Raw genomic sequence first — 24,577 nt, 5'->3', positions numbered from 1 at the left:
GAGAGCTGTGTTGTTGCTGTGTTGAGAGCTGTGTGTTTGTGTGTGTGTTGTTCTGTGTTTTCGTGCGTGTTGCTTTAAGTGCGTTTTTGTGTTTGTTTGTATGCAGAAATGTCTCTGCTAAACCACAGCTTCCTGCGAACTTTTGAAAAATGTCAACCCATAAATCTCTCTAAACAAGCAGATTTATTTCCTTTACTTTGCTGCATGACACGCAGTAATACTACCAGGGTTGGTATAACACTATGTGCCAGCTGGTAAAGGCTGTAGTTGTCCTTCAGGAGGCGTTTGCCATATGCTGCTGACACCAGTCTGTTTACTCACGGTATTACCATGCACACTGTAAACATTAGGATGCCTATTGAGCAAGTGTGATGCTGCCACTGCAGACTGCCTCTCAGGCTGGTACAGTCCATTACAGTCCATAGCAGGCTGACCCTCAGGCTGGTACAGTCCAGTCTACGGCAGCCGGAGAGGGATGGCTCAGCTCTGCTCTGGGAGGACCTTAGCACTTCATATCTGTCCAGTGGCCCCTCAGACAAATGGGCCTGTCTTCTTAGTGGCCACGCTTGAGTAAAGAGCCCAGAGAGGGCTGTGGTGCTGGACACCATGATGAGATAGAGGAACACTCAACACAGGACATTCATCTCTGACAGGCCGCTCACTGATATTTCTGCTCTATTGAGTCGAGGTTAACAGATGTTTTTCCATAGATACACAATGAATCACTACAGTTGTATATATATAACTACATTTATGGAATGCATATTCTAATGTGATTATAGATTGTATGATGATGTTGTGTTCACAATGTTGTTATTGAGAATGGGTTGGAAGAGAGCAGAGAGTACAGTCAGCTGTTGTCTATTACCTCAAATCTTGGCAATTTGCATCATTGCCAGTGTTTACATAAAGAATTACAGTAGGGTGAACAATCGTTCACAGTACTTTGATATTTCCCCTCCCCCAAAAACATCACAATAACGTAACTTTGCGAGAGAGATTGAAACAGTCTCAAAGCAAAAATGTCCTCATGTAAACAGCCTATTCAACTCCAACATGCTCTGATTTTACACGGAATTCAGGTGCAAGGAAGCATGAAATATTTCATTAGAGGTAAAGGGTGATTCATCTCATAACTCAGTTAGGACCGCAGCAGTCATCTGGATTGAATGACATATGTGACTTTTACTTATTTCTGCTAGACTGATTGGACAGTCAGTGTACCAATGAATTGGCCCACATCATTGCCCTGGTTGTGTTGTCATTCTTTTTTAATTTTAATTTTTTTAATTTTACCCCCTTTTCTCCCCAATTTTCGTGGTATCCAATCGCTAGTAATTACTATCTTGTCTCATCGCTACAACTCCCGTACGGGCTCGGGAGAGACGAAGGTCGAAAGCCATGCGTCCTCCGAAGCCTCTGGGAGGCTCTGACTTACACTTGGAGATCTGCACTATACAGTAGCACAGTGAGAAACACTACACTCACATACAGCATTCACACTCACACAGTCTGACCCAGAAGTCCTCATAGTGATTAACGACCAGGCCAGTCTGGGTCAGAAGTCCTCATAGTGACTAAAGACCAGGTCAGTCTGGGTCAGATGTCCTCATAGTGATTAACGACCAGGTCAGTCTGGGTCAGAAGTCCTCATAGTGATTAACGACCAGGTCAGTCTGGGTCAGAAGTCCTCATAGTGATTAACGACCAGGTCAGAAGTCCTCATAGTGATTAATGACCAGGCCAGTCTGGGTCAGAAGTCCTCATAGTGATTAACGACCAGGTCAGTCTGGGTCAGATGTCCTCATAGTGATTAACGACCAGGTCAGTCTGGGTCAGAAGTCCTCATAGTGATTAACGACCAGGTCAGTCTGGGTCAGAAGTCCTCATAGTGATTAACGACCAGGTCAGAAGTCCTCATAGTGATTAATGACCAGGCCAGTCTGGGTCAGAAGTCCTCATAGTGATTAACGACCAGGCCAGTCTGGGTCAGAAGTCCTCATAGTGATTAACGACCAGATCAGTCTGGGTCAGAAGTCCTCATAGTGATTAACGACCAGGTCAGTCTGGGTCAGAAGTCCTCATAGTGATTAACGACCAGGCCAGTCTGGGTCAGAATTCCTCATAGTGATTAACGACCAGGTCAGTCTGGATCAGAAGTCCTCATAGTGATTAACGACCAGGCCAGTCTGGATCAGAAGTCCTCATAGTGACTAAAGACCAGGTCAGTCTGGATCAGAAGTTTCTGCATGTTCTGTACCTGGACAACCCTAAGTGGAAACGTATGGAATCCTGTCTGCTCCACTACTCCTAAAGCTAATGTTGAATGAAGCAGAGACCTGTTCATAGAATTACTCTCTCTTACCGTCCGATGGGCACATCTGCTACGCAACTGCCATCCAAAGTGTGTAAAAAGTAAACAATTGATGTGGATGGTTTAGAGCAAATCACATCATTGTGTTATTTTTCATTCTTTCCACCACCATCGCTGCCCCCCTGTCCATCTCTTCTTTTATCCAACGATACAGGGATGCTTTAATGCCCTAGTTAAAGCGATGAATGACCCCATGTAATTGAAATCAATAAAGCCTGGCGAGCTGGTAGGGGAGAGTGCTGAGACTTACACATTGTGTGAAATAATATGCCTTGGCCATGCTTCAGCACTACCGCACATTCTACACTTTGCTGTGAAAGTCATTGGAAGTCTAGAAACTTAGTGTATTCCTGTAGAATGCCCAACAAGCAGCCAGGGACCAATTCATCAGTGCACAAAATAGTGGAGTGATCAAGCAGAAATATGATTAATGACGGAATACTAATTGTATTTTCTCCTTCGCTGTTGTTTTCAATCCTTCCCTCTCTTCCCTCCCTGTTCTCTCTCTCTCTGATGCTCTCAGCCATAACCAGAAGAGCACGTCGTTCCGACACCCCGTGACTGGACAGATATCTCCAGAAAACACTGAATATATGCTCCACGACAAGTGAGTGCACCTCTACCCTTTTTACTCCAGGAAGGTTATGATGTGGGCTTCAGTGTAACGTCTGGTTGGTCCAAGGTCATACTGGGAGGAGATGAGAGTAGAGTGTAATTTAACTCAGATTAGAGTGTGAGATTGTCTGCTGCTTGTCCCAGGGATGAGATGAGGAGGAACAGAAACTGACTGCCTGAGGAAATGCTGGAAATGGAATTCATAACTGCTTGCACTCCCAGTCCAATTGTTTGTGTGTATTTTTAAGGTATCGTTCTAATTGAATTGATGGTAATGAGCCAACTATGGTTCACATTATGTCTTTGACTGTGGCCATGGCAAGCCTGAAGCCATTCATCTGTCTGAAACGTCACAGTTGTTATGCTAATGATGGATATTATTACCACAGAGTTTTTCATCAGAGAGCAATATATAGAGTATTTTCTGCAGGTTATAGCTGCAGTCATGAAGTTGATTGTGTGAGTGGTACGGCCATGGTGGAGCCCCAGGTGGTGTGATGAGGTTGAATAGCATGGGACCTAGTGTTAGCGACACATGCACAGAGTTGGTTTGACCTAGACGTACTGGGACTTATCTTTAAGTTGTAGCGTTGTAGAGCTTGCTGTAAGTGCCTCTAAAACATGGGAGATGACATGGCATGACTGATAGACGAATTTGTATGTTTAAGATAATGACTAAAGTTTTCCACCCTGAAACTGTATAACTGTGTGAAATGTGTTAGAATCATAAGAATATAATCTGATGATGTGTGTAGCTTGGTTAGAATTATAACTAGGGCATTGGATTATTTTGTAGATATGCAAGCAGGGAGCAACTGTGAGACGAGGTAACTATGTATGGGGGTAGAGGGAAAAAATACTGCCTGCCTAAGCAGGGAGTAGCCTATGATAAGAAACTGTGTGTGTGTATAAAAATACTTGCTCTGCACTAGGGGGGCAGAGTGCTCTCTGAATAAAGAATTGATCTATTGCAGGCTGAGACTGTCTTTCTTTGAACTGGAGATTTACAACCTTCAGGAATTAGACCGAGATATAAAATAGTTCAGTTAGAACATTAGGATGGAAATTCTCGTGACAATGACATTCCTGACATACAGAGGAAGGCTCTTAATTTGATCACTCTTTTGTTGCTGAGAATTGTCCTGTTTTGTTGCTGTGAAATGCAGATGAGTGTCGCGATTTACATAAATTCACTGAAAACCCACACTAACACAAGGTTATATTAACAGTATTGCACTTTTCATGTAACTTTTGGCCAGCTAATAGCCTAACTACCGATCAAGAAACATTATGGACTAAACATTCAAATCCTGTTGCTGCGGGATGATTTTGTTGTGACAGTATAGGCCAAATTAATATCCTACATCTGTACCATGACTTTCATGTTAACTTTTCATGATAAATGGCCCTGATGTTACTAAACTTTCATTATGATGTATTAGAACAAAAACAGGACCACAGTTGAGTCATTTATCTTTCTGTCATGAATGTGTATGACAGGTGTCTACAACATAATTAAGGTGGTGTTATGTAGGCTTTAGGATGCATGGCTCGGTGTGTTAGTGTAGCAGAGAGGGTCGAGAGTGGTATCTGATCTCGACTGTCACAGTGCTTGAAAGGTAATTTGTAGGAGTGACATGAAGCTCATTGGGATTCCTCTCTTCTCCACCCCAACCCTCCTATATCCCTCACATGGTACTGTTGAGCCAGGTATTTGTACACCATCAGGGGGTTTAAAAGTTAAAGTGTCCTGCCTTGCATATTCCCTGTACTGTAGGGGCCAAAGTAACTGAATTATTCTATTACTATCTAATACCAGATCAAAGCTCAGTAGACCAGCCATGCTTAGAATAGTATTATACTCATTCTCTTCCCACAAGAATATGTGATGAGTCAAATGTATTTAAATAGCATGATTAATGTCCTCTGTCTGTTGTCATAGTGTGAAATGTATCAACAGTAAACTATCATCAGTCCTTAAAATGCTGTCATCATCATAACCCTCCACTCCTAGTCAACCATACTGTAGACAGAGATCATAGATTTGAAAATGCTTGGAGCATTATGGGAATATCACAGAGGCCCATCAAGTAGGAGACAGGCAGCCCAATGCTCTTGGCACAGCCTGATTGATACCCCTCATTAGAGACTGTGTGTGGGGCTTGAGTTACAGTTGGGGCTACTTTCACCACACACACACACACACACACACACACACACACACACACACACACACACACACACACACACACACACACACACACTGGGAGAGGTTATTATCCCACAGAGTTCACTGCCACCCAAGTGGCACACCCTTGACCTCTCACCCCATGCCACCTGTTCAGTGGTACATCCCTGCCCCCACTGTATGCTGATGAACTCTACCACACTACCAAAGCCAGTGAGTAGGGGGTGTATGGTAGGCTATAGAGTTTCTATCTCACAGCCAGTCTGTTAGGAGAAATATCACCCTCTTGGCATTCCTATTTTTCCTCTTTTAAAGTGTATTGAATGCCTGTGGTGTGCAGGGGTAGAAGAAGCTAAAGTAGCAGGACTTATGAAGCCCCTTGACTCTCTGCTGGCTGATATTTATACTACGGCCAACTTGTTTTACTTCTCTCTATCCCTTCCTCCCAGTCATACTTTAGTTGTGGAAATAGAGCATCGTAACAGCTGGGGTACTGATGCACCCTGGGAGAAGCGTGTGTGTTGTGCAGTGATGATGCCTTCGCTCTGGCCTGCATATTGTAGAATAGAAGGAGGTGAAGCTGGTTGAGAGAATGCCAAAAGTGTGCAAAGCTGTCATCAATCTTGAGTAAGGACATGCACCTGATTACGCATAGAAGTATGAATAGGCTACCTGACCTGCACACAAATGTAGACCTATAAATGTGCCCGTTTGGCGATCTATGTAACAGTCCTGACCTATTTATGTTAGTTTTTATGTGTTTATGGTCAGGGCGTTAGTTTTGGGTGGGCAGTCTATGTTATCTGTTTCTATGTTGTTTTTGGTTTGCCTGGTATGGCTCTTGATTAGAGGCAGGTGGTTTGCGTTTTCCTCTAATCAAGAGTCATATTTAGGTAGGGCATTCTCACTGTTTGTTTGTGGGTGATTGTCTCCTGTGATGTCTTCGTCGTTGTCGATGTTATTCACTTTCGGAGCTGTTTGGCTGTTCGTGTGTTTTGATGTAACGTTCCTGTTCGTGAGTTTACGTTTGTGATGTGAGTTTATGTTCAGGTTCCGTTCTACGTCGTTTTGTTATTTTGTAAGTTTTGAAAGTGTTTTGTTTTGTTTAGTCGACGTCTTATTTGTAATAAAGATGGCTTATTTCCCTGACTCCGCATTTTGGTCAGAAGATCCTTCTCTCCTCACCTCATCTGAGGATGAGGAGAGCGACAGCCTTTACAATCTAATGCTATTTCTGATTGCCTTAACTCACCATCACTGTGGAGCTTCTGAAAGTAAATTTTAATTCGCCTCAAACAGCAAGGAAACAAAGTCTGTTTTTACATCCATTGAGAATGACAATAGTTCCTCAACGTAGCCTATTTGAAAAATCTTTCCAGCTCTCTCCTTTTCGATAACAACTCAGCATGAAAGGGGAAAAATGTCATGCTCTGATGAAATAAAATAGGTCTACCTGATTACCTCTTATCCCTTGTGCAAATAACCTATAGCTGTGTCTGTCTGACCGGAGCTCACTGGCGCAGGAAACTCTTAAAGGCCCCAGAATATTTTGCAAGCACCAGCTTGGGACTAGACCTAGTTGATAGTTGATACAATGTTTAAAGTTCCTTGCAGACAGCCCATGCATAGCCAATGTGATTTATAGGAAAATTATTTTGATCAGAATATTTTCTACCTGGGGCTGCAATGTTTTTATTTGTTGGCTTTTTGTAGGCTATTTTTACATATTGTCAATGACAATAGAAGTTACCTTTTAGATTTGTATCATTTTCAGAGAATTTTGATAAAAATTTCACATTTACATTTTAGTAGACACTCTTATCCAGAGCATACATTTTCATACTTTTTTTTTATACTGGTCCCCCGTGGGAATTGAACCCATAACCCTGGCATTGCAATCGCCATGCTTTACCAACTGAGCGACACAGGACCATATGATATTGATTTTGAGATACAGTATGAAAACTTTATTCTAAATGAAATGAAACTGTTCCACGAAAATGTGCATATGAAAATCCGCAGGTCAGTAGAAATGGTACGGATAACTTGGCACTCCAAATGGAAAAGGTTGCCGACCGGTGGTGTAGCCTATTACCGGGAACTTCAGGAGCGTTTGGTCGAGAACATGTTTTTTTTCTTCTTCTGGTTAAGCTATATTGATCTCTGGCTCCCTCTTTAGAAACGTATGTATCTTCATTTTTAATCGCAGTGCTTAAAGCATCAGATAAGCTCAGTAGCCTACATATAGTTAATTTTATTCAAACATAGCGTGTGTCTATATATGGAAAAATACACATTTTAAAATTTCCACCAATCGATTGGTTAAAAGAACAGACGACTTTCGGTCGACCAAGATTTATTTTAGTTGGGGACAGCCCTAAAATATGTGTGTGTGTATATATATATATACATCGATCTGAATCCAGAGGATGACTATCTAGAACCAGCAGACCTGGCAGGGTTCTTGACTAATTTCGGGACGGCCCAAAACCAGGATCCAACCCTGCAGTAAGCCAGAGCAGACGTGCAGGTCGTCGATGGTACTCCCATAAATGATAGGATGATGCCTAATAGTATCCCCCACTTCATCATGAAAAAGGGTTTGGTGTACAGAGTCTCAAAAATAGGGGTTGATGTGGTGGAACAGTTGTTGGTCCCCACCCGGTACCGGAGGACAGTACTGGATATAGCTCATGGGCACATTCTGGGTGGACACCTTGGTATCGATAAAACCCGAGACCGGATTGTAAGGAGGTTTTACTGGCCAGGAATTCAGGCTGAAGTGGCTCGGCATTGTGGACAGTGCCCAGAGTGCCAGTTAACTTCTCTAGGGTAGGATTTACATACACATATATAAAATATATTATATATGTGTGTATGTAAATCCTATAATCTTACTATTATATATACATATATTATATATATATATATATTTTATTTATATTATATATATATATATATATATATATTACTTGGAGAACAAGTATTTGATACACTGCCGATTTTTTGCAGGTTTTCCTACTTACAAAGCATGTAGAGGTCTATTTTTTTTATCATAGGTACACTTCAACTGTGAGAGACGGAATCTAAAATAAAAATCCAGAAAATCACATTGTAGGATTATTAAGTAATTAGTTAGCATTTTAATGCATGACATAAGTATTTGATACATCAGAAAAGCAGAACTTAATATTTGGTAAAGAAACCTTTGTTTGCAATTACAGAGATCATACGTTTCCTGTAGTTCTTGACCAGGTTTGCACACACTGCAGCAGGGATTTTGGCCCACTCCTCCATACAGACCTTCTCCAGGTCCTTCAGGTTTCGGGGCTGTCGCTGGGCAATACGGACTTTCAGCTCCCTCCAAAGATTTTCTATTGGGTTCAGGTCTGGAGACTGGCTAGGCCACTCCAGGACCTTGAGATGCTTCTTACGGAGCCACTCCTTAGTTGCCCTGGCTGTGTGTTTCGGGTCATTGTCATGCTGGAAGACCCAGCCACGACCCATCTTCAATGCTCTTACTGAGGGAAGGAGGTTGTTGGCCAAGATCTCGCGATACATGGCCCCATCCATCCTCCCCTCAATACGGTGCAGTCGTCCTGTACCCTTTGCAGAAAAGCATCCCCAAAGAATGATGTTTCCACCATGCTTCACGGTTGGGATGGTGTTCTTGGGGTTGTACTCATCCTTCTTCTTCCTCCAAACACGGCGAGTGGAGTTTAGACCGAAAAGCGTGGTCTCATCAGACCACATGACCTTCTCCCATTCCTCCTCTGGATCATCCAGATGGTCATTGGCAAACTTTAGATGGGCCTGGACATGCACTGGCTTGAGCAGGGGGACCTTGCGTGCGCTGCAGGATTTTAATCCATGACGGCGTAGTGTGTTACTAATGGTTTTCTTTGAGACTGTGGTCCCAGCTCTCTTCAGGTCATTGACCAGGTCCTGCCGTGTAGTTCTGGGCTGATCCCTCACCTTCCTCATGATCATTGATGCCCCACGAGGTGAGATCTTGCATGGAGCCCCAGACCGAGGGTGATTGACCGTCATCTTGAACTTCTTCCATTTTCGAATAATTGCGCCAACAGTTGTTGCCTTCTCACCAAGCTGCTTGCCTATTGTCCTGTAGCCCATCCCAGCCTTGTGCAGGTCTACAATTTAGCCCTGATGTCCTTACACAGCTCTCTGGTCTTGGCCATTGTGGAGAGGTTGGAGTCTGTTTGATTGAGTGTGTGGACAGGTGTCTTTTATACAGGCAACGAGTTCAAACAGGTGCAGTTAATACAGGTAATGAGTGGAGAACAGGAGGGCTTCTTAAAGAAAAACTAACAGGTCTGTGAGTCGGATTTCTTACTGGTTGGTAGGTGATCAAATACTTATGTCATGCATTAAAATGCTAATTAATTACTTAAAAATCATACAATGTGATTTTCAGGATTTTTGTTTTAGATTCCGTCTCTCACAGTTGAAGTGTACCTATGATAAAAAAATTACAGACCTCTACAGGCTTTGTAAGTAGGAAAACCTGCAAAATCGGCAGTGTATCAAATACGTGTTCTCCCCACTGTATGTATGTGTATATATATATATATATATATATATATATATATATATATATATATATATATATATATATATATATATATATATATATATATATATAATGTCTTCACTATTATTCTACAATGTATAAAATAGTAAAAATAAAGAAAAACCCTTGAATGAGTAGGTGTTCTAAAACTTTTGACCGGTAGTGTACAGTCGTGGCCAAAAGTTTTGAGAATGACACAAATATACATTTTCACAAAGTCTGCTGCCTCCGTTTGTATGATGGCAATTTGCATATACTCCAGAATGTTATGAAGAGTAATCAGATGAATTGCAATTCATTGCAAAGTCCCTCTTTGCCATGCAAATGAACTGAATCCCCCAAAAACAGTTCCACTGCATTTCAGCCCTGCCTCAAAAGGACCAGCTGACATCATGTCAGTGACTCTCTCGTTAACCTCTCTGGGATAGGTGGAACGGTAGCGTCCCACCTGGCCAAAAGCCAGTGAAAATGCAGAGCGCCAAATTCAAATAAATTACTATAAAAATCTAACTTTCATGAAATCACACATGCAAGATACCAAATTAAAGCTACACTTGTTGTGAATCCAGCCAACATGTCAGATTTCAACAATGCTTTTCAGCGAAAGCAAACAATGCTATTATCTGAGGATAGCAGCCCAGTAAACAAAGAGAGAAAAGCATATTTCAACCCTGCAGGCGCGACACAAAACGCAGAAATAAAAATATAATTCATGCCTTACCTTTGACGAGCTTCTTCTGTTGGCACTCCAATATGGCCCATAAACATCACAAATGGTACTTTTGTTCGATTAATTCCATCGATATATATCCAAAATGTCCATTTATTTGGCGCGTTTGATCCAGAAAAACACCAGTTCCAACTTGCACAACGTGACTACAGAATATCTCAAAAGTTACCTGTAAGCTTTGTCCAAACTTTTCAAACTACTTTTGTAATACAACTTAAGGTATTTTTTAACGTAAATAATCGATAAAATTGAAGACAGGATGATCTGTGTTCAATACCGGAGGAAAACAATGTGTAGCATGCTTTCTGGTCATGCGCCTCTAACAAACAATACACTTCACTGGAGTCTCATTCTGAACATGGCTACTTCTTCATTTCTCAAAGGAAAAACCTCAACCAATTTCTAAAGACTGTTGACATCCAGTGGAAGCGGTAGGAACTGCAAGAAGCTCCCTTAGAAATCTGGATTCCCAATGAAAACCCATTGAAAAGAGTGACCTAAAAAAAAAAAATCAGAATGGTTTGTCCTCGGGGTTTCGCCTGCTAAATAAGTACTGTTATACTCACAGACATGACTCAAACAGTTTTAGAAACTTCAGAGTGTTTTCTATCCAAATCTACTAATAATATGCATATCTTATCTTCTGGGGATGAGTAGCTGGCAGTTGAATTTGGGCATGCTTTTCATCCAAACGCGAAAATGCTGCTCCCTATCCTAGAGAAGTTAACACAGGTGTGAGTGTTGACGAGGACAAGGCTGGAGATCACTCTGTCATGCTGATTGAGTTCGAATAACAGACTGGAAGCTTCAAAATGAGGGTGGTGTTTGGAATCATTGTTTTTCCTCTGTCAACCATGATTAGCTGCAAGGAAACACGTGCCGTCATCATTGCTTTGCACAAAAAGGGCTTCACAGGCAAGGATATTGCTTCCAGTAAGATTGCACCTAAATCAACCATTTATTGGATCATCAAGAACTTCAAGGAGAATGGTTCAACTGTTGTGAAGAAGGCTTCAGGGCTCCTAAGAAAGTCCAGCAAGCGCCAGGACCATCTCCTAATATTGATTCAGCTGCGGGATCGGGGCACCACCAGTACAGAGCTTGCTCAGTAAATGGCAGCAGGCAGGTGTGAGTGCATCTGCACGCACAGTGAGGTGAAGACTTTTGGAGGATGGCCTGGTGTCAAGAAGGGCAGCAAAGAAGCCACTTCTCTCCAGGAAAAACATCAGGACAGACTGATATTCTGCAAAAGGTACAGGGATTGGAATGCTGAGGACTGGGGTAAAGTCATTTTCTCTGTTGAATCCCCTTTCCGATTGTTTGGGCCATCCGGAAAAAAGCTTGTCCGGAGAAGACAAGGTGAGCGCTACCATCAGTCCTGTGTCATGCCAACAGTAAAGCATCCTGAGACCATTCATGTGTGGGGTTGCTTCTCAGCCAAATGAGTGGGCTCACTCACAATTTTGCCTAAGAACACAGCCATGAATAAAGAAAGGTACCAACACATCCTCCGAGAGCAACTTCTCCCAACCATCCAGGAACAGTTTGGTGACGAACAATGCCTTTTCCAGCATGATGGAGCACCTTGTCATAAGGCAAAAGTGATGACTATGTGGCTCGGGGAACAAAACATCGATATTTTGGGTCCATGGCCAGGAAACTCCCCAGACCTTAATGCCATTGAGAACTTGTGGTCAATCCTCAAGAGGCGGAATGACAAACAAAAACCCACATTCTGACAAACTCCAAGCATTGTTTATGCAAGAATGGGCTGCCGTCAGTCAGGATGTGGCCCAGAAGTTAAATGACAGCATGCCAGGGCGGATTGCATAGGTCTTGAAAAAGAAGGGTCAACACTGCAAATATTGACTCTTTGCATCAACTTCATGTAATTGTCAGTAAAAGCCTTTGACACTTATGAACTGCTTGTAATTATACTTCAGTATTCCATAGTAACATCTGACAAAAATATCTAAAGACACTGAAGCAGCAAACTTTGGAAATTAATATTTGTCATTCTCAAAACTTTTGGCCACGAGTGTGTGTGTGTGTGTGTATATTTCTCTTTTCTACTTTTTAACTGCATCGTTGGGAAATAACTCTTAAGTAAGCATTTCACAACAAAGTCTACAGCTGTTGTATTCGACCCATGTGACATAACATTTTATTTGAATATTGCATTGTCATGTTGTGAGTTATAGGCTAGATGCATTCTCTGGGGACTGAACAAACTGTATCTCTCTCCTGTGAGTTGTGTTGCATAGATGCTTGAACGATGAAAAGATTCATTTGATTGCTCCTCAGTGAATCTCACTTAGATACTTGTGCTTGAAGTTCAAGGAACAATATATTAGATTTTCCTCTCAGTGAATGACACATTTTCATACTTTCTTGATGTTGCTGCCTTTCACAGTAAACATTGACTAACTGCATGCTAAACTCAGATAGCTCCTTATCTGATGTGCTGGTTTGGAATGTAAACACTCTGTTATGCCTTCAACCCAGCTGTGATGGGATGGAATAAATCATTGGGCATTGGCCTAGACTATTGGACTAGACTAGAGGTGAAATCCTATTGGAGAGTGAGTGAGTGAGAGACTTTTGACACTGAAACATTCTCATTTCATTTAAAACTCACCCCCCTTAAAAAAAACAAAATATATCCTGTACTGCATACATGTATCATACTCACCTTTCCATCTACCACATGATACAAAACACCATCACAATACACAAAAACAATACCCTCTCCTACAACCGTATATCCAAAACATCTTCCCCACCAGCACACCATATCTCCTCAAACATTTCCACACATTTGATCATTTTATAGAACTCAAACTCAACCCTAAGGCGCGCAGAGACCATCCCATTATACAATAGTAAAGGGTCTGTTATCCCCCCACCTTTGACCCTGTTTCTCCTTGTTAGCCAAATAGCTAACTTTGCCTGAGCAAACAGAAAAATCAAAAAAACACATTTTGCTTTCTCCTTTATTTGAATACCTGTATCCCATTATAAACATCCCAACAGCAAAAACCACCCCCAACCTCTCACACAGACATTCCAACAGAGACATTAATGGCATTAACCTGGTGCACACAGAAAACACATGAATCACAGTTTCTTTCATTTGACAGAAAGGACACCCCTGCCCAATTCCTGGATCAACCCGTGCCAACCAGCTGTTAGTGGCCAGGGCTCCATGAAGAACCCTCCACTGGAGGTCCCCTGACCTCTTTGGTACTGGGGGTTTGTAGAGCGCCCTCCATCTAAAACCCACCATACTCTCCACCCCACATACCCCCTGCCACTGATGTGCCTTCACTCCTGTTAGGCTCCTAATGTTCCTAACCTTAACGCAGAGGTTGTAGAGGGCTTTACCTCCCACCCCCTCAAACTCCCCCAGGCTCGGAATGTTAAAATCTAACAAGTCCTCCAGACCCCCTTGCCAGTCTCCAGTGTCTGCCGTCACCTGCAGTGGCGGAAACATTGGTGGCCCCTCTCCCTTTGGCCTCTCAAACACCCCCCTTACGGGCTCAAACAGTGCCTCCTGGACCTCCTCCAGAAATCTCTCCAGCAGCCTAAGAGACGTTATTCCTGTTTGTTGCGCCAAGACCTCCGGGGTTTTCCACCCCTCCTCTCCCAGCAGTCTCAGGTCACCCAGCCTTTGTAAACCCCCTGCCATCAGTTGCCTATGCAGGGTGGCAGACTGAACCGATCTCAAAGGGATGGCTGGGTTGTGGAAAATAGGCTCCTCCCACACCCACTGCCCGGGCTCCACACCCCCTTCTCGTGTGGGCCTTAGCAGCTGCCAGGCCCTCAGCATTGCAGAGTAAAACTCTGAGAGACCTGCTGTACTCAGCCTCTCCAGCTTCATGAGGAACAGCTGCCGGTCCAACCCTAATCCGCCAGCTCTCCTCAGCAGCGCGCATGCTGGTTCCCTCCAGCCAACATCAGTATGGTACAGCAGTCTCTGCACCGCCTTTAGCCGGAAAGCAGCCATCCTGCTCTCCAGTTCCACCAGGCCCTGTCCTCCTTCGTGGACGGTCATGTACAACACTGCTGCCTTCAGCCAGTGATGTCCCGACCAAAAGAAGTCCACCAGCTTGCGTTGCAGGTCTGCAAGCAGACTGGTGAGGGGGTTGAGGACAGCCAGTTTATGCCACAAGGAAGATGCCACCAGGTTGTTAATTATCAGCACCCTCCCTCTATATGACACTTGGGACAGGAGCCACCTCCACCTAGCCAGTCTTGACACCACTGCCTGTGACAGCCCCTCCCAGTTCTTCCTGACCCACCTCTCTGAGCCCAGGTACACCCCCAACACTTTAAGCCCTTCACAACCCCACTGCAAACCCCCTGGAAGCAGAGGAGGAGCCCTATCCCCCCATGCTCCACATAACAGAGCTTTGCTCTTTCCCCAGTTTACCTTAGCTGATGAAGCTCCCTCCGACACCTTCAGACTGGTCTCTAGTGCCAGCATATCTTGACCATCCCTGACCATCACATAAACATCATCTGCATATGCTGACACTGCTATTCCTGTCACCACATCCATGCCTGTCCATCACACTCCCTGCATTCTCCTGCGTAGCAGTCCTAAAAAGGCTCAATGGCTAGTGTGTATAGCTGCCCAGATAGAGGGCATCCTTGTCTAATGCCCCGTCTCACCCAGACTGGCCTACTGAGCCCCCCTCCCACCTTAACCATACATGACGCCCCAGCATACAACAGCTTCACACAGGTCACAAAACTCTTCCCAAACCCAAACACAGACATCACATTAAACAGATACTCATGATCCACTCTATCAAAAGCCTTCTCTTGATCTAAAGAGACCAGTCCAAAGTTCACATTAGAACCTCTCGACAAGTCCAACATGTCCCTAATTAAGAACAAGTTGTCCGTGATTGAGCGTCCCGGTACACAATATGTCTGGTCCTTGTGTATTATAGAGTCCAGTTGGGACTTCAGTCTGTTAGAAAGGACCTTGGCAAATATCTTGTAGTCCGCACAGAGTAATGCCACAGGCCTCCAGTTCTTAAGTTCACACAAGTCCCCTTTTTTGGGCAGGAGAGTCAGAGCCGCCCAACGGCAGCTCATCGGCAACTCTCCTACCCCGACGCATTCACGCAACACGCAAAAGAAGTCCTGTCCAATTGTTCCCCAGAATTTTTTGTAAAACTCCACTGGAAGTCCATCGACCCCCGGTGCACGACCGGGGGACATCTGGGTTACGGCCTCTGCCAGTTCATGTGACAACAGAGGAATGTCCATTTCATCCCTCTGTGCCCGAGAGAGCTTAGGGAGTCCTGCGAACAAGACCTGAGCACACATAGGATCACACATTTCTGCCCTATACAATTCAGTATAAAACTCCACAGTCCGCTCCCGCATCTCCCCCACCAAAGAGGTCACCCGCCCATCAGACAGCCGTAGACAATGCATACCCTTGGCTTCACTGCTCTGTCTTTCCAAACCAAAGGAGAAGGAGCTGGGAGCATCCATCTCCTTGAGCATGGAGAACCTAGCTCTTACAAGTGCTCCCTCTGCTTTAACCTGGAAACAACTACCCAGGTCCCTACGTAATTCAGCTAAATTAGCCTGGAGGCCAACATTGCCTTGCCCCACCATCTATACCTCCATCTCACTAATACACCGCTCGAGTTCCCCCAATACTCTCCTAGCCTCTGAGGATGAGAGAGCTGTGTACTGTTGACAGAAAAGCCGAATTTGCACTTTCCCCACATCCCACCATTGACTCAGAGACTCATACTCCTCTCTTCGCTGCCCCCACCTTTCCCAAAAAATCTGGAAACCTGAGCAAAAAGTGGCATCTTGTAAGAGCTTTACATTGAACTTCCAATAAGATGCCTGCCGGGGCCCTGGTGAAATAGACAGCCGAGCCATGGTTATGTGGTGATCCGAAAACCCCACTGGGAGAATGGTAGGGCCCAGCAGCCTATTGCTCCGATTCCTAGACATGTAAAAACGATCAAGTCGGGCTGCACTCACCCTAGCCCCAAAAGCCTTCACCCATGTATACTGTCTTGTGTTTGGATGTTTAGTTCTCCAAACATCCACTAGGTCAAACTGATTAAAGATGTCCCTTAACACTCCTACTGACACTGAATGAGGCTCTTCCCCATTTATGTCTTTTGTAAAATCCATTGTACAGTTCTAGTCACCTCCGATCACCAGTGTCTCCTCAGTGTCTCCTCAGAGTTCCTGTCTAAGACTCCCAAATAGAACCCCTCTTTCTCTCCCTTTGTTAGGTGCATACACATTTATAAAGACAAAACCCATGTTGTTCATTTCTGCTTTAACAACAAGCAACCTACCCCTACACACCTCCTTTGAGGAGCACATTTTTACAGACAGACCCGGTGCAAAAAGGACTGCCACCTCTGCACTAAGATTTGTCCCATGGCTCAACACACTTGCCCCTTTCCACCAGAGCCCCCAATCAACTTCATTCACCACATCACTATGCGTCTCCTGCAGAAACAACACCTGTAATTTTTTTTGTTTTACATATTCACCCAACACACTCCTCTTTCCCGCATCTCTGGCGCCATTTATATTGAGCGAGCCTACCCGAAGAGTCTCCATAAGAAGTGGGAGAAAAGCCAGCAGAGAAATAGACCAATAGCAAATCTCAAAAAGCCCCAGTGTCAGAAAGAAATTAAACATTTAAACAGTGTCTGAAGGTAAACCTTTACGCACTGTTGTGACCCACTTCCTCAACCTAAACCGTTTCTTGGGTGAGAGGACACCATGCCCCTCATTTCTCATAGCATGTTGTACTGATCTTTCTAGGATCAGGAAAAAAAGCCTCAAGATTAACTTTTTTTCCCTTAGTCTCATTCAGGAACCTTGTCAGTTCTCTCAACGTGTACTTAGACCCCTCTGGTTGACTGGCTGTCAGCTCCGGGCCAATTGAAGAGGAGTCTGAAAAAAATAACTCCTCATCCTCTTCCTCAGACTCACTTTCCTCCTCTTCTCTATCTCCCACCCTGACCACCTGCTCTTCCTCTCTGGTTAGGGCCTCTCCCACAGCAATAGGCAGCATTTCCATGGTGCCTTTGTCCACACCCTTTTTCCTTTTCCGCTTGACACCCTCCTCCTCCCCCCTAATCTCTTACACTTCCCCACTATACTCTCCTCATCCACTAGAATAACCTGACTAGACCCAGTATCATCTACACCACCCTCCATAGCATGACTAGGGCCAGCCTCAGCTACCCCACCATCCATAGCCTGACTAGACTCAGCCTCTGCTATACCACCATCCATAGCCTGACTAGATTCAGCCTCTGCTATACCACCATCCATAGCCTGCCTAGACTCAGCACCCTCTACACCACCTTCCATAGCATAACTAGGCCCAGCCTCAGCTACCCCACCATCTCTAGCCTGACTAGACCCAGCCTCTGCTTCCCCACCATCTCTAGCCTGACTAGACCCAGCCTCCACTACCCCACCAACTCTAGCCTGATTAAACTCAGCTTCAGCTACCCCACCATCTCTAGCCTGACTAGGCCCAGCCTCATCTACACCACCATCTCTAGACTGACTAGGCCCAGCCTCTGCTGTCTGCATCTCTTTACCCCTTGCACTTTGACCTTGATTTCCCCCACTGGCGCTTGTACCCTCACCTTGTCTACGGCCTTTATATGGGCACACAAAGAATTTATGCCCCAAATCCCCACGTTCAAAACACCGTAGACTATCTGTGCTGGCAAAACCTGCATAGAGCCCCTCCCCATGCCTCACTTTAAAATGCACATTTAGCTGTTGCTCATTGTTGTTCAGAAACATAAACACTTGCCTCCGGAACGAAACAACGTGTTTAACGGCATCTGCCTGAAATCCTGCTGACAGTACACGGAAACCGCTAGCAAACTTACCAAAACGACTCAGCTCTTTCCTGATTTGATCATCCGTATAAACGGAGGCACATTTGCCACTACCACTCTTGTTGAAGGGGTAGAGAGAGGTGAAATTGACACCAACACATCCCTTACAAATATTCCGCTAGCAATTAGCCTACCAACCAAATTAGCCCTTTCATGAACACAACCACAGCTTTGTTCATTCTAGAAGCAGAATGTATAAATTCAGCTCCTACCTGTTCACCGACCGCGAGCAGAACCTCCTCCACCTTAACTCCGTTCTCAGGAACACACCTGAATCCATGCTGTATCGACAGCGTCTCCTCCGCGCTAGGCTGAGAAGCCATTGCGCACACCACACCTTCCAAACCCCAGGAAAGTTACTCTGTCCTCTTCCACCCTAACTTTGAAAAAAAAACTGTCCACACCAAACACTCAACCTCCAAAAACACCCCGCATGCACACACAGAGAGAGAGAGAGAGATTTCAGTTGGAGATTTCAGTTGGAGATTTCAGTTGGAGATTTCAGTTGGAGACTTGCAAGCTGACTATAGGTGTATTATTTATGCAGAATGTTATGAAAATGATTAGTCAGCTAAAAATTACTTGTTGTCATATAATGAAAGTTGCCAGAGCACAAGGTGGCTGGCTCTATCAAAATGAACTGATTGAGATAGAAAGAATAGAATGACTTTGCCTACAGTGCGTTTCCTTTGTGCTGTATCACAGAGGAGATATCTGGGTTTGCTGTGTTCCTGCTCTGTAGCAGAACTGTTGCTGAGGCTGGGCTGGACTTGGGCTACAGTGTTTGCTGGGAGTAGGCTGAGGCCATTCCTCTCAGGTGGTAGGTAACATATTTGGCCCCAGGCCGTTCTCTCTGATGTGGAATATTGCTCCTTTATTCCACCACATCCCACAGCAAATTTCCCAGGGTACGCTTCAAAAGACAGCAGAGGTAGACAGCATGAAAGCTGCAAATGAAACAGGCGAGGGTCCCCTTGGTGCGGAGGGAAATGTGCTGTAAAAATGTTGGATGGGATCCAGAGAGTTGGAACTAAGTTTTTTAGTTCCATAGTCAGTCCCTGGCCTTTGGCTGTGCCTCTGTGTGTTTATGTCCTGCACCAGCCTGCCCTGGCCGTAGACACATCCCAACACCTCCTCTGTCAAAGCTGCACAGGAACACGGCACGGCCGACAGGAAAAACACTAGCTACAACATCCTTCATGTTCAGGCAGAACAATGCAGGGGTCCAGTGTCAGTAGTGGTGGAGTGGGCGGTCAAGCACGGTTTCCTAGTGCTGGTTTCCTAGTGCTTTCCTACACACTGAGGAAGAGCACACACTGAGGAAGAGGAAGAGCACACACTGAGGAAGAGGAAGAGCACACACTGAGGAAGAGGAAGAGCACACACTGAGGAAGAGCACACACTGAGGAAGAGCACACACTGAGGAAGAGCACACACTGAGGAAGAGCACACACTGAGGAAGAGCACACACTGAGGAAGAGCACACACTTACACTGAGGAAGAGCACACACTGAGGAAGAGCACTCTATTATGCCAGAGGAGGTACTTTTCAGAAATCCTATGTCTGTACTATATAACAAAGAGGACATTAGGCTTATTCAGTTTCGTTTAATCTTCTTGAGTACTTGCTTTGAAGTGAACCTAAAGCCACCGGCTTTCTCTAAACATCCCAGCCCCTGCCTTCGTTTCCAGAGAGCGGTGAGTTCTGTGAGGGATGCCCAGAATGGACGGCTCTGTGTAGGCGGCACTTTCATGGCTGTCTGAGTGTCACAGAGGAGTGAACCTCTGAGTGAAGCTACACACACAAACACACCACTGACATGGCAGGGACACATGGTCAATGGAGAGGTTTTTTAAAAGGTTGAGCAGCGCAGACGGACCTCAGCTTGCTCCCTAAGGCTTTAAAGTCTGCTACTGACACGCTCCTAACATCATTCTATGACTGTCACTATTATAGAACAACTATGGTGAGGGTCATTTCAATGAAACTGTGCCCTTAGCTAGTACTGAAATGACTCAGTCAATTAATCATAGGTAATACATGTCATTTGAAAATGTCAAAGTTCATTCCTAGCCCTCTGCATGTCAGTTTGAGGGTTTGAGTTTCAGGCATATCCTCTGCATGGTGTAATTAACAGACAGGCTGGTTTGTCAGTAAGACATCTTCAATTTCAGCCCTAAGCAACTCTGATCCCACAGCCACCTCTTCTCCTGAACTCAGCATCCTCTTTACACTATCTGCTATGAATAGGAAAGAACCACAAATAACCTAAGTGAAAAGTGGCTGATAGAGATGTAATACACCATTTTATCCTTAAACCTACGTAAAGAAGGGCCTCCTAGTGGAGCTACTAACATGTCTGTCTCAGCGGGCTGCAGACATTGTACCATCCTCACACAGACTTCTTGCTCATGAACCTAGCGTAAATAGCAGAGGATTACCTCATTCAGAATGTTGTGTGAGCAGCACGCCCATATAAAGTGGCAGTAAACTGATCAGGCATAGCTACGTCTGTGATGAATGAAACACTCTCACAACCACTTGGAAACACAAACAGACCCATTTGTTCTTGACTTGATCACCCCTCAGCCCCCAATGTCAGAGAGCATTTTGTCAGTTCATTTATTATTGAAGTACTATTGAACAAGGCTCTGGAGATTCTACAGCTGGTAATTGGGTTATATTGACTTCAGGAGCAGTGAACCTATACAGTGACTTGTCTGAATCTGACATCAGGAGATGGGAGGAGCTGTGTTACGCCTCAGTACTTCATTTGTAATTATGTCATTATTTGTTTACACAGCCCCTGGGAATACTATGTTTTTATCGAAGGGGATGTTAATTAATTATAGAATAGCACATTAATTGATAAATTTCCTCTGTTCTGATAAACCTTATTATATAGAGAAAGACCCTATGGCCTTCTTGGAACATAGATTTCCCATAATCCCCCTTCCTGCTGAAGTTTCCAGGCGGTTTGCCCATTACGCTCACTACACTCTGTGTAACAGTGTGGCCTGGGCATTCCATAACTGCCTCAGATTCCTGCTTTATCCTAAGGGAGCAACCACCTAGGTGCCCTTAAACTGTAATGGAATGCACTATGAGTAGCAGTACTTGAGGCCAGATATTGGGAGAGCCTGGTTAAATTTGAGCCAGTTTGCTTCAGCAGGAAAAAAATCCTGCAGCAACAGGAAATGTGAATTATGTGGATTATAATATATTTTTTGTAGAGGTTGATGCATTTTTTGTTAGGGCAAATCAAGTCTGACATTTTAAAGTGGAAATTACAAACTTTAGAAGCCTTTTTAAACATTGAATACGCTATACGTTTGCATTTCCTGCTCGGAAGGAAAATTATCAGCAACAAAAGAGAGCTCAAATTAAGATACTACATCTGTAGATAAGAGAAGCTGGTTGATTTTCATGTTATGCCAGTGAACTCAAACGGATTGTATTTCTTACAAAAACAGTTCCTGGCTGTAACAATGTGATGATGTCATGAGGAAACGTGTGGTGTAATTTGGAAAGCATGGGTGTTCTTTGCTGAGTGAGTGTGTTATCTAATGGATGTAAATATGCTGAAGTTTTTGTCTGGAGGTCAGGACACCCCGTGTGTGTGTGTGTGTGTGTGTGTGTGTGTGTGTGTGTGTGTGTGTGTGTGTGTGTGTGTGTGTGTGTAGGGGTTTGTGTGTGTAGGGGTTTGTGTGTGTGTGTGTGTAGGGGTTTGTGTGTGTGTATGTGAGAGAGCGAGAGAGAGAAAGATAGATAAAGAGAGAGTGGATATTTGATCATGAGAAAGCTCATCTGCGGTAGCTCTGGTATCTCTTCTCTGGGTCTTTGTGTTGGAGGTTATGTGGAGGTGGAAAAGTTATTTGTCGTATAACATGTCCTCTTATGAAACAAGACATGCCAGCCCCAGGGACAGTGTCAGACAAAGTGTTACTTGAGTGGCTGCTACAAAAAGTCCTGCCTGTTAACATAGCTGTGATTGCATTGGCTGTGACAGGTCGTGTGGCAGGAAGTTGTCGTTTCCTCTCTGAGAACCCATCCCTTAAGTTAACCCTGGCTCCCTTTAATGCAGATCCACTACAGAGGAATGGTGGGGGTGGTGAGATACTAGCATGACCGCTCATGTCTATGTCATTGATTTCCTTCTGTGCTGCCTCCCCTGCAGAACAGAGTCCCGGGGCATGTCCAAGCCACCGCCACCGGCCAGTCAGAGGCCCCCCAGCATGGTCAGCCAGACTTCCAAGGCAGTGACCTCATCAACAGTGGACGCCACCTCAGGGTCAAAGGTGAGAAAACGCCTCTCTTTTATAAGCATGTGTTGTTTTCTCAGTGCGTTTCATTTATTTGGATCTATCCCACACCAGTGTTGCAGTGTAAAGCGTTTGAATTGCTATTGTTTCGAAGGGTACTGGGAGAATGTTAATGCTCATGCTGGAGAATTGGTATCATCTCCTCCAGAACACTCTCTCATTTTGATTAATGGCTGTAGACTGTAATAGGTTAGTGATTTTCTTCAAGCCCAGTGAAACTCAATTAAACCTCCACAGTGGTTGGCCATGGATTCACTATGTGCACACTGTGCATATAAAAGGCTTCACTCAAAGGGTTTAGTAAAGGAACAGTATTAGAAGATGAAACAGCCGCTATTGTATGTTTTGAAGGCACAGGTGGGCAAGTGACACTCCATCGAATGGCCTTGTCCCCTTCTTATAAGGATCATACTTCCACAGAGGGCAGTGAGGCTCCCAGCTGCCCATCTGTAAAGTGATTTAGTGGCTCTTCCTTGACCCTTCCCAGGCCACATACACCTGACTGTCTCCAGCTTCCAGAAAAAGCCTGCCAGCCTCCTCTCCCTTCTTCCCCCGTGTCCCAGCTTTGCCAGGCTGAGAGGGGTGTCCATGCTGGGTGGCATGACAGGGCTATCTGCCAACTCACTATCGCCTCTCCAGTCTGACGGGTGTTGACATTAGTGAGTGTTGAGGCAGCACACGCCTGCCTGCCTGGCTAGCTGTAAAATGACCTCCTGGCTGTCTCAGTAATGCTTCAGCCTGTGAGTGAGAGACAACATTGTGTCAGCATCATATGAGCTGTCTCAAACCAATCAATCCCCAGTCAACCTATCAACACAATCATAGTAACACAACACTCTTCAGCTACACACAGCTCCCAAACACATGCACTGACTTGACTGGGACTCTGCAGTAGCACTGCAGTAGGCGTATAAGTATTCCTATAGAACAGTGCCTCTACGGTTGTGAAAGTAGCTCTCCTAAGATTGTTGTACCTGTGTTAGAAGCAGCACCTCATCAGACCTCATGTCAACGTGTTGTCTGCTATCAGAGGTGCCAGTCATTTCAAGCAGAGTGGCAGACAGGGCATTATTGATGACCACTTGCTCATTCTCAATGGTAAGCACAGTATGGATTTGCTTTAAAATTCACTGTCTATGTATACATTAAGGGGAACGTTGAGTTTCCAATCACAGTACAGTGAATATGTGACTACAAATGCTTTCTAATATCTGCTAAACTTAAATAAGGATGTTCTCTAGACGGTTCTCCTAACAAACGCTGTGTAGATTTCCTAATGCTCTGCATGCTTGGCTGGCTGTACAGTAGTTTCAGTAATTAGTGCATGTTTTTGCCAGCTGTGGAGGAGGAAATGGCATATAATGATCCCCTGCAATGGAAACCTAACTCAACTGTTGCTAGGGTGCAATCTGATTTGGCTCAGTTGAACATTCATCTGAAGTAATCTGTGAGATTCAGAGGGAGAAAACCAGTGGGCCTTGAAAGAATGATACTGTGCCTCATCAAATCTTAATGTATGACTATAATACTGTATTCCCATTTGGGTGAAGTGTGCTTGCTTGTCATATGAGGTGCTGAAATTAGAAGGTTAAAGCTAAATCAAATGAGAAAAAGAGAGAAACACAAAGGAGAAAGTTAATAACTAAAATGACTAACTTCAAACATTTGTGGGCCCCAGTCTCAAAATCAAAATGTTGTTCTTAATCTAATCATCAAACATACAGTAACACCTAATGATCTCTGTTAACATGGGACTGAATGGTCATACAGTAATACCTAATGATCTCTGTTAACATGGGACTGAATGGTCATACAGTAATACCTAATGATCTCT

At 44.3% G+C, this 24,577-nt stretch overlaps 1 protein-coding gene across 19 annotated transcripts in view; it reads left to right on the top strand.

Moving 5' to 3' along the window:
* LOC129834604 (pleckstrin homology domain-containing family A member 7-like) overlaps positions 1 to 24,577 on the top strand; it is a 160,830-nt gene that overhangs the window by 75,805 nt on the left and 60,448 nt on the right. For all 19 annotated transcript variants that reach the window (XM_055899756.1, XM_055899764.1, XM_055899763.1 and 16 more), the window contains 2 exons: positions 2,898 to 2,981; positions 22,599 to 22,719. In XM_055899756.1, coding sequence (XP_055755731.1) covers positions 2,898 to 2,981; positions 22,599 to 22,719 — 205 coding nt within the window. The remainder of the gene's footprint in view (positions 1 to 2,897; positions 2,982 to 22,598; positions 22,720 to 24,577) is intronic.

This window comes from Salvelinus fontinalis, chromosome 35 (genome assembly GCF_029448725.1).
Source record: "Salvelinus fontinalis isolate EN_2023a chromosome 35, ASM2944872v1, whole genome shotgun sequence".
NCBI classification, from domain to species: Eukaryota; Metazoa; Chordata; class Actinopteri; order Salmoniformes; family Salmonidae; genus Salvelinus; species Salvelinus fontinalis.
Note: the sequence above shows the minus strand (reverse complement) of the source record. Positions and strands in the feature narration are given on the sequence as shown.